This window comes from Triticum aestivum, chromosome 1D, assembly GCF_018294505.1.
Source record: "Triticum aestivum cultivar Chinese Spring chromosome 1D, IWGSC CS RefSeq v2.1, whole genome shotgun sequence".
NCBI classification, from domain to species: Eukaryota; Viridiplantae; Streptophyta; class Magnoliopsida; order Poales; family Poaceae; genus Triticum; species Triticum aestivum.
The window spans coordinates 476516415-476527395 of NC_057796.1; the positions used below are offsets into that span (position 1 = coordinate 476516415).

A 10981-nucleotide genomic window follows, 5' to 3' on the forward strand; every position below is an offset into this window, starting at 1 on the left:
GAAGATCCATGCCGCCTATTTCTCCTCAAATGCATCATTTCCGTATAGAAGAAAGCGGTAAGATAGCACGAGCGACCATTTCAAGATTGCAACGATTATATGTCGGGTAAAGTTATGTTTTAGTAACTGTATTGCGATGACCCCTCTTAGAGAATACCTAAGTTAACTCATTACTGAACCCATTCCTGCAGGAGGCAGAACAAACCTACAGAAAAATGGCTGCGAAATACATGAAACAAGTATGCACTTAGCTAGCATCTTCCTGAACGGCTTTTTGCTCCGATTGTTCGAAATATGACGGGGAATCCTGCATCTTTCTAATGGCTTTTACGCAGATATGATTCCGAGCAAGAGATCTCCGGTGGACGATGGTGGACTAGTCCACACACCAGAAAGAATCAAACTCGACGCAAGTTGCTCCCGCCGCCCCCTCCACAGTCCAGTGCATCTGATGCAAACCCCAGCCTCCCAGGACTCCCTGAGCACGCAGCAAGCAAGGAGCCAGGAGCAGGACGGCATTCTGTCAATTCCTTTTCCAAAACCATTGGAGATGGAAAGATAGATACATTCCTTCGGTCCCCGGCCACGTTCGGAGGGTGTTCCTCTCCCTCTTTGGAATCTGTTTGTGGACTGGGTGGTGGTGATCATTCACATGACATGTAAAGAATGGAGGCTCTTTTTTTTCCGATAAAGGGTGCTTTATTACTTAAAAGGTTTAAGCATTACACCCCGCCTCTGCATACCAAGATGCACACAGCCAAAGAATGGAGGCTCTTAGCCCACATCCCTGCCGCCTTTTATCTCTCACTCAAATGGATGAATCAATCATGGTGCTACCTAAACCAATGCATGGCCAAGCAAAACACTATCTCGGGATTCCAAGACGCCTTTCTGAACAATGCAAAAAATGCTTTTGCAGTACAAGATTTTCTGATGACATGCTTGGCAGCATCGGATCAGATGGGGTTCAGAAAACTTATGGAGATGACCATCGAGACCAGAGATTTTGGGTGTATATGCGCAACTGTGTGCAGCTCCGTTCTCCTGTGGGCGGCTTGCAGCCCATTGCCCGACGCGCCGCCTTACGAGGAGCTCTCTGCCGATCCAGCCATGTCATGCACGGCTGACACATCGCCATGCATCCAGAGATGGGGTCTTCCGTTGATGATGTGAGCAGAGCAGAGCAGAGCACGCACCATCGATTCATCGATCCATATTACTCTTGGTACCGTAGCTAATTAAAGTTGCTATCATTAATTCCCCATGCCATGGTGCACTTCCAAGTTGAACGTTTAGCACTGCAACCTTGGTGAGAGCTAGGCATGTGATCAATGTGACCTGCCGCTCATATTTGAGCTGTGAGGAGAGGCAGGCAGGATGTGTAAAGCTCTAAATGCTTCACAGGTTTCGTACTTGGAGCAAGGCCAGCTACAGCTAGCTAGCTGGTGTAGTAACTGAGCTAAGTAGTGATGAACAGTTGTCAAATGCATGCAAGCTACTCCCTACGTGCTTCAAAGTCAAACTTTTTTATGTTTGACTGTATTTATACAATAGTACACCAACATTTATGCCACCAAATTAGTAGCATTAGATTCACGATAAAATATATTTTTATCATACTCCTATTTGGTTTCACAAACATCAATATACTTTTGCACAAACTCGGTCAAACTTTGGGATAATTTGACCCTCCAACAAAGTTGGAAGTACACTCTTTGAAAAGCGGATGGAGTAGCTACAGTAGTATAATATGCACCTACACACACACAAAAAGTTTGTTTCACATCCGAGCAACGAACTACATAGCAAAAAATATAGTAATCAATGTGTTTTTCATGAACACTTTGCATCATCAGGTTGCATCAGACCGAACAACATACATATTCGGATTCAGACACGACGAATGCGAGAGTTGATTTCTACGTACATATATAAAATATCTAGGCTAGATGATGTGTATAATAATGTTGGATATATACAAGTACAATTCCAGACGTTGTTTTCTACAGCAGCTATAATATCTAGACTAGATGATGTGTATAATGCTGGATACAACTCCAGACAACGTTGGGAATGCCTGCCCTCATCCCACAATATATATGCTGTCCTCTCCTCAGCCACCTTTTAACCCAAAGGGCCTATAAATAGCAGCCCCGCAGCAAGAGACACCAAACAAAACCACCAGAGCTCTCTCAAGGCATCAGATACAAGAAGCTAGCACTAGCTCAGTAGAATCTCACCAGGGAAGCTTCACCTCCTCCAAAGGATGTCTTCCGGGTCGTCGTCTCGGAGCACCTCGCCGAGCTCCGGCTCGGAGTGGAGCAAGAAGGAGAACAAGATGTTCGAGGAGGCGCTGGCCTACTACGGTGAGGGCGCCCCCAACCTCTGGGAGAAGGTGGCCAGCGCCATGGGGGGCACCAAGTCCGCCGAGGAGGTGCGCCGCCACTTCCAGATCCTCATCGACGACGTCAACAACATCGAGTATGGCCGCATCCCCTTCCCCAAGTACAAGACCCAGGGCTTCTGGACCTGAAAGGTATAATCCTCAACCAAATTGCCACACACATGGGATGCTCTGCTAGTCTGCTTCTAACATGTTTTCAGTCAGTTAGAGGCCACGCATGACGACTGGCACCAATAACTATGATTCAAACTGCTTAATTGTAGACACCCTGGCCCAATTTATCGGTGTTCAATTAATCTTAGCACAATCAGACAATTTCCCTACTTCCAAAACAAAAGCTTGGATGGATCTTGCAGTCTTTCTCCAGCTTACAAGGCTTTTTCATAGACTTTGTGCAGCTCCACACTATTAATTTGCACAAACATTCACCCAACTTCATGCCTACATAGAACAAAGCAAAAGAAAGAAAGAACTATCATCCACACTATTTGAGTACATGTATTTCTGTACAAACTTCAGAGTTCAGATAATCTTACAGTGCAAGTGCTTTCTCATGTTTTCAGGATAAAGCAGTGTAAACTGCAGTGGACAGTGGACAAAGTTGTACAAACTAGATCTCTTAGGAAGCAAGCAATCCAGCATTGGTTAGAATAACGAGAGGAAAAGGAGTATTGTCTATTGTGTGTACAAAGTATTGTTAGGTTATGTACAAGGTTAAGTTTGTCTCTATGTTGTTGTAGATTCTCGTCTACATTCATGAACTGCGAGTTGTCTGTTAGAGTATATTGACATATCTCTATATTTGCTAGAATAGGATTTGCAATCCATCTCCTAACTTACCACTGGGAGGCTTCTTGCCCTCAAAGTCTTGTACATGTATATATACTGGTCCAGGAGAGGCTCAATACTGTTGGGGATGAACAACAAAGATGTGGTGCACAAATTCACCGACACGGCAAATATGCACACTACACAACCCCCTTCTCTTGTAGTGAACTTTGAGGACAGTTTCAATCAACAAGTACGCGCGCAGTGGAATAACACAAGCAACATACACATGTGAAAAGGATTTAATGTGGAAAAACCTCTTCAACTAAGGGAGTAAAAAACCACGGCCGACCAGTCCACACAACTTCACTATGAGAATAATGAGTACAAGTATTCTCTAGAACCTTTAGAGAGATTTACGACACATTCTCCATGTTGCCAACCGGCAACAACAACAACAACCACAAGACTTGAGATTTTAGCAAAACAGAGTTTACACAACTTCTGCTCCCTTCAGTATTTTGCAAACTACTCTCAAATTGCTGAACCAAATACTACCAAATTTGGAATACAAGAAGACACATGATTTACTGATATCCCCTCAAAATTTCAGCTCAATCAGACACCGTTTGCCTACCCAATCTGTTCATCTCCCAAAACTACTCTGTTCCGAAACTGCAGCGGTCTGAACTAACAAAACCACTCTCAAATCTGATGCTCCACTGACCCAGTCCTCAAACCAGCTAACCATATAGAAGTACTCAAAATAAGGAACAAACTCACTAAGTTTGGTGCCAATCCAATCACATTTGAGCCTCCAATCACCAGCTTGAACACTGTCCAGTCAGGTGCAAACGATCTAGAAAAAATCTCCGCTTGTTTTTCTTCTTCACTTCTCACAGGTTAAGTTTCTCTTGTTGTGTGTTCTCTCACTCTCACAATGACAGCCACCACCAGCAAGGGTGCTCACTTCACTAGGAAGCACTCACAGCCGTTGGATGAAAATCAGATCAATGGTTCACATGTGTTGGACTTATGTGGGTTGATGTTTGGCTGCCAAGACACCTCTTAGCCCAACAAATACTATACTCACCCAGGAGACTCAGTACAACACCTCGTCGAGTAGTTTAATGAGTGGAGCAGCTGGGCATGTCGCCTGCTAAATTTTTTTGCTCGTTGGATGTCTTTGCTGCTGAAATTTTTGGCTGTCCACCTTAGCCGACAAGTCAGATAGCTAGTTGTTGCAATGTGAGGGACCTCAGCATGCAAAATGACTGCCTCCTACTCAAGATGCCCCACCGACTGCATTCTGCTCTGCCATCGCGTTGGGCAGCTTGGCTGTGGGTTGAGCTCAACGACCACTCCCCTCTTACCGCCGGCATCTCTGCTCTTGACGGCGGGAACTGGCACGCTCTGCAAATACTCCTGCCATCCTACCGCTCTCTCTCAAAATTCACTGTGGGGGGTGGAAAAAGACGTCGTTCTAGCATGATTGGTGGCTCCCCTGTGGGCCACTAGGGGCTGTCTTCCTTGCGTTATTGTCTCACTCCACCTGTCCCGAGGCGACGGTTTGGCAGGTTCGGCATCGTGGCATGGGGGAGGTCCTCGTCCCGCGCCTCTCTCGGGTCGCTCTCTCCAAGAGAAGGAGGTGCTCATCGGCCTTATGCATGGCTGTCCGGCTACTTCGCATGAGGATCAGCGATGTGTCACCCTCTGCTCCACTCCCATTGCACGTTCTCCTCTCTCTCGGCGTACGCCCTCTATCGCCTGGGTGGGGAGACAACGGCCAACGCCAGGTTTCTCTAGAGTTCCACGGCTCCCTCTCACGTGAAGTTCTTTGTCTATGGCTAGGACCCACACTCGCGACATGCTCCTAAAGAAGACAATCATCACTGCTCTGGAAGCTGGTTGTCCATGCTGCTCGGCGACGCTTGAGACGGCCGACCACCTCATCTTCGGGTGTGAGTTTGCTGTTAGGTTTTGGCGGTGCCTTGGGCTTGCTACGAGCGGCGTCGCAGTCACCACTCTCCACCTCTTCGACTTGTCGTCGGCGGTCGGCAGCACCTTGCCCGGCGCCTTCCTTCTTCTTTGTTGTTGGCACCTCTGGAAACGACGAAATGCCATCATTTTCCGAAATGCTACAATCTCCCTCGCCTCTACCATGAAGTGTTGCTGCGACCATGCGGTGCTCTAAGATGTCTAGGTTCAAGGACGGCTGCCAAAGTCATGTTAACTTGTGGCTTCGTATTCGCCAAAAAAAAAAAAAAAAAAACCTTGTGGCTTCGTGCTTTGGTGGTGTCGTTGTAGTTTCTGCAAGTTTGGTGAGGCGCCCCCGCGTCCTCTTTCTCTCTGTAACAAGTGACACTTGGGCGTTTTGGCCCCTTTAAATGAAAGATTCAGGCCCCCCTTGAAAATTCAAAAAAAAAGATGGCTAGTTGTTTTCGTGATACTACGTGTACATTGTTACTATGTGAGAGCTGTTTCACTCTGTCAGAAAAGTTTTGCAAGTTATCTTGTATAGGACGATCTGCGGACAATAACTTATGATTGTGGTGAAGGCCTGACAATATCATAATCATGGTAAACATAACTTTTGACTTGCTGCCTCAAAAACACAGACCCAAAAGCGAGGTCACATACATAGAGCTATGGCCATATTTGTAGTAGCAATATGTATGCAGCAAATAGTATCATTTTAGAATGAACCAAGCGGGGTGTGGAATTCAGGGGTGGTGTGTGCCGTGCACGTACCCTGTGAAGAGGAGGAAGCCTTTGGGGGTCGACGTTTCCTTTTCAGGTGAAAAGAAAGAAAGGAGGGAAGCTTTGAATCCCCGACATAGCGACCCTGGCCTGGATTCCGATTCCCGTCGCCTACCACTTGACCGGGGTAGCGAATCCGGATCCCAGAGCTTTTGGGCTCCAAGATTTTAGAATCTAGCCAGCCAGCCGATGATGATGCAGTGACGGAATCCAGTCCGATCCAAGGCTACTTGTAAGGCATCCATAGACAGGGATCAGTCATTCAAGCAGCTGGCAGACAAGATACCATGTACCGACTAATGATGGCCCCAAAAGCGTTCCTACTTTGCTTAATATATACTTTGCGATAGATAGATGATGTTTGTACTGGCCTCAACATCAGATGCATGGGTGAATTTCTTCCAAGAATCAAAAACCATACGTGCAGATAGAAAGCTAATCCTATACAAGATAGTGTGGTTCTGCACAATATGAGATGCCTCCCTCGTTTTATCTTCCTTTTCACAACAAGGAGACAGCACACTGTGGTGAAACCAAGGATCTCCGAATTCACGGACCCCGACCCTAAACTATATACTAATAACGAAATATCAAACTGCTGACAGAAGGAGAAAGATCTGTGCCACGTGGGCACGTGTCTGTCTGATTTTGTTTTCCTCAAACACGCCCTGTGGCTCGTCGTCATTTTCATTCAAAAGAACGGGCTAAGATAGTGCAGATTGTAACGACTGTATATAGGCTAAAATTATGTTTTTACTAATGTAGACGAACTGTATTGCGACGGCCTGCCTTAGAGCATACTCGCAAAATCTGAAAGAGAAAATGCCTCCTGTAGGAAGCAGAAAAAACCTACAGAAAGTTTTTTATTTTTCGGATGATTGTTTTTGACAAAAATAAATAAATAAACATGTAGGAAGCAGAAAAAACCTACAGAAAGTTAGTTCTTGTGTACAAGATAAGATCAAGGAAAAAAATAGCGCACTATACAAAGTAGCGCCGCCCCTTAAATTACGCTGTTAGTGTGCCATATAGCGCTATAGCATTGCTATTAGCGAAATATTGTACACTGATTTATTTAGCGAAACAATTCTTACACGCTATAGCGTGCTATTAGGGGCGCTATAGTCCGCTATTCTTTTAGTGGATAAGATACAAATTCTGCGCAATATGTGACGCCCCTCTCCTTTTATGTGCATGAGACATCACTGTGGTCAGTCAAACTTTCCCGGAAGAAGCAACACGTTCGAAACAAACTAATCTTCGATTTTCGATCTGCATGATTAATTATAAATCCAAATTAAATAGGTAGTATTACTATAGCATATCCAATTTGTAACAATCGTATATCAGATATGCTTGTGATAGCATGCTTTTTGGAAGTTAACCCATGGATGACCGTGGAACAGTAAAAACTGATTGCAGAAATATATGAAATAAGTATGCAGCTTATAGGTAGCATCTTCCCGAAAAGCTTGTTGCTCCGATTGTCTGAAATATGACGGGGAATCCTGCATTTTTCCCATTGCTTTTATGCATATATGATTCTGATGAAGAGATGTCCGGTGTGAACAGATGGTGAATCAGTCCACACGCTGCAAGAATTAAACGCAAGTTGCGCCCGCCGCCCCGGTACAGTCCAGTGCATTAACCAAGGAGCCAGGAGCAAGATTGCATTCTGTCAATTACCTTTCCAAGACTATTGTAGATGGAAAGATAACACACATAGAGATAGATATATTCCTTTGGCCCACGGAGCTACGAGGGTGTTCATCGCCTCTTTGGAATCTGTTGGTCGACCGGGTGGCGGAGAACGCGTGACATGTAGAAATAGAGGCTCTTAGCCCACATCGCTGCCACCTTTTCCAAATGGATGAATGATGCTCCCTAAATTGCATGGTCAAGCAAAACACTCGGTGTGACTTCCGAGACCACTTCTCAAACAACGGCGCAAATTAACCCTTCATTTTAAGAGATTTAATTATCCGTCACTCGTAATATGGAATAAAAGATTCAGAGGCATTTACACTATAAGCTTTGTGCTTTCACAATCTTCTGTTACGTAGTACTCCCTTTGAACTTATACCACAACACTTATTTTAGATCGAAGGGAGTAGTAGGCTGGTTGTAATGGGAGTATCATAATTAGTATCATGCATGTCAACTAGGCAATTTTGATAAGGCGTCATAGAATAAAATGAAGAAATAGAGGGTTAAGTAGTAGCATATCATGATACAGTATCATAATAAATGCTATGCTACTACTCCCTCTTTTCTGGTTTATAAGGCTCAAATCTGAAATCTCATCAATCAAGGCATTTTATGAGTGGAGGAATGTATCTCGTACTTTACAAAACTACCCCAATTAAACTCATGCATTAAATTGGATTAATTGCAGTGCATGCATGCTTGGCCACTAGATAAGTAGAAACATTACATGCATTGCTGTGTTCCTTTTTAATTCTTACAAGCAAAGATTTAATGCGTCTCGAAAACTAAAAATGAGATGGAGATGAGACCTATAAATCGGAAAAACAAAAAAGTTGAGATAAGCCCTATAAACAGGAAAGGAGGGAGTATGTGTTATGCATGGCAATAAATAAAGTACTACATGGTACTAATATATGATACTATGCATTAGGCAGGTAGTATCACACACTACTATCATATGCATGATACTAGTATATGATACTACCCATTACAACCAGCCGTATATTTATTAATTTATTATATGAATTGGTGATCAGCTTAGATAGGCTATGAGGGTGCATCAGTGCATGCATGCATGACAAGCTTGGCAGCATTTGACCAGAGGGGTTTCAGAAAACTAATGGAAATGAGCATCGAGATCCGAGGTTTTTGGGTATGCGCACCTGCGCAGCTCTGTTGATCAAGCACCCAGGTACGTCCTCCTCCTGTGGGCATCTTGCAGCAGGCTGATGCGCACGCCATACGATGAGCTCTCTGCCAATCCATGTCAGGATCACACGGGCCTCAGACATCACCATGCATGCAGAGATGGATGCTTCCGTTGGTGATGTGATCAACAGAGCACCCAGCATCGGTCCATACCTGCTGCGTAATTGCTATGATGACAGATAGCACTGTGTGTCAAAATGTGTTTGGAACCACTGAGCAAGTGAGCATACGTGTGGTTAATTAGGTATTACAAAACTGAATATCGAAAAGGAAATATAGCGATCGACTCGAGGGATTTAGTTACGTGGAAGAAAATCCGACGCGGAAAATTGTTCACAACAAAGCTGCCAGCATGGTGCACAAGTGAAAAGCTGAACACCTGAAATATCCTGGTGAGAGCTAGGCATGTGATCAGTGTGAACTAGATTATTGACTAGAATGTTGATGAGACGGTGGTTTTCTATAGGCATGGAGACTTTCAAGTTCAAACACAGTGCAGATTCATTTGCAAGGTGGCCAGAATATGCATACAGAAAAAAAGATTTCATTTCCCTTTGAGATGCAGCTTAGTCAGGAAACATATCAAACCGAACCACTAATTCAGATTCAGATACGACCAATTCAAGAGTTAATTCAGATTCAGGTACAACTCCAGACGACTGTTGTCATGCGTCGGGATGCGCGCGCATATGGACGGACCCAAAAGCCTTAATTACTCAAACAGGCTGTCATTTGAACGTTTCGTCACACACACCACACGCTTCCCATGTGCAAACCCTAGCTAGCTCAAAAAACCTGCGAGAACATTGTTGCCCTGTCCTCAGCCACCTTTGAGGTTTTAACCCAGAGAGAGAGACAGGACACGGCCCCAGGGCCTATAAATAGCCGCTCTCGCAGCAAGAGAGACACCAAACCAAACACAAAGGACTTCCAGGAGCCCCCAGCACCCCAGGCACAAGAAAGTAGTGTTATTAGTTCGAGTAGAACATCACATCTCACCTGAAGATGTCTTCTGGGTCGTCGTCTCGGAGCAACTCCCCGAGCTCGGACTCGGAGTGGAGCAAGGAGAACAAGATGTTCGAGGAGGCGCTCGCCTACTACGGCGTGAGCTCCCCCAACCTCTGGGAGAAGGTGGCCAGCGCCATGGGGGGTACCAAGTCTGCTGAGGAGGTGCGCCGCCACTTCCAGATCCTTGTCGACGACATCAACAACATCGAGCACGGCCGCATCCCCTTCCCCAAGTACAAGACCCAAGGATTCTGGACCTAGTAAAAGGTATAATTCTCAACGGGCATAGGATACTCTGATGTTAACAAAGTTTTCAGTTGAGCATAACCGTACCAGTTACTGCTGTATTTGTCTGCTTCCTGGGAAAAGTATGCTACGCATGACTGTGTCGTTTGCATAAAGATGTTTTTTTAACTCTAAAGGCATAGCATGCAGGGGTATTTATGTATTTTTCTTTTTATTTAGGCGTTACTTACCACCATGCATACATGATGACTGGCACCATCAACTCTATGAGCCAAACTGCTTAATTGCAGCCACCCTGGCCCAATTTATCGGTGGTTAATCTTAGCACTATCAGACAATTTCCCTACTTTCAGAACAAAAACTTGGATGGGTCTCGAAGTCTTTCTCTAAATAGGCTTTCACGACACTTTATAAATAAAGCAACTAACCAATCCTAGCAAGGTGGCGAAAAATAAAAGTTTGTTGGGGCAACAACACAAGCATGCCCAAAGAAAACACAAAAGAAAAGCGAAAAAAGGTCACCAAGTGGCCACAACATCGTTGGGTCACCGGTGGAGCGATGCGCCAAGCCGTGTCATGTAGTGCGTCCAACATCTGCCCCAGCCAGTCCCAGTCCTGCTGCCTAACCAACAGGTGCCGGTGCTGCAAGAACACAAGAAATTTGAAGAAGGCATCAGAGGCCTGTCGAATGAGTCTTTCTCCCTCGTGCTTTCAACTCGCAAGACTATTTCTTTTAATAAATTTTCTCTAGATCTTATGCTATCTAGATACACATTTGCCTAACCTCATGCCTACACAGAACAAAACAAAAGAAAGAAAGAACAAGCCCCTTTCATTTGAGTATCTGTATTTTTGTTCAGAGTTTAGATAAGCTTACAG

At 44.8% G+C, this 10981-nt stretch overlaps 2 protein-coding genes across 2 annotated transcripts; both read left to right on the plus strand.

The window, feature by feature from the left end:
• The first annotated feature begins 2185 nt into the window (after positions 1-2185).
• On the plus strand, positions 2186-3456 carry LOC123176938 (protein RADIALIS-like 3). Its single transcript, XM_044590940.1, has 2 exons — positions 2186-2536; positions 2968-3456. The coding sequence occupies exon 1, from the start codon at positions 2267-2269 to the stop codon at positions 2531-2533; it is 267 nt and encodes an 88-aa protein (XP_044446875.1). The 5' UTR covers positions 2186-2266; the 3' UTR covers positions 2534-2536; positions 2968-3456.
• A 6325-nt stretch (positions 3457-9781) lies between these two features.
• Positions 9782-10118, plus strand: LOC123176948 (protein RADIALIS-like 3). The gene has a single exon (XM_044590948.1). The coding sequence runs from the start codon at positions 9854-9856 to the stop codon at positions 10115-10117; it is 264 nt and encodes an 87-aa protein (XP_044446883.1). The 5' UTR covers positions 9782-9853; the 3' UTR covers position 10118.
• The last annotated feature ends 863 nt before the right edge of the window (positions 10119-10981 follow it).

Excerpts from the sequence above, each read along its gene's own strand:
- LOC123176948 (XM_044590948.1), top strand. The coding sequence starts at position 9,854 with ATGTCTTCTGGGTCGTCGTCTCGGAGCAACTCCCCGAGCTCGGACTCG.
- LOC123176938 (XM_044590940.1), top strand. The coding sequence starts at position 2,267 with ATGTCTTCCGGGTCGTCGTCTCGGAGCACCTCGCCGAGCTCCGGCTCG.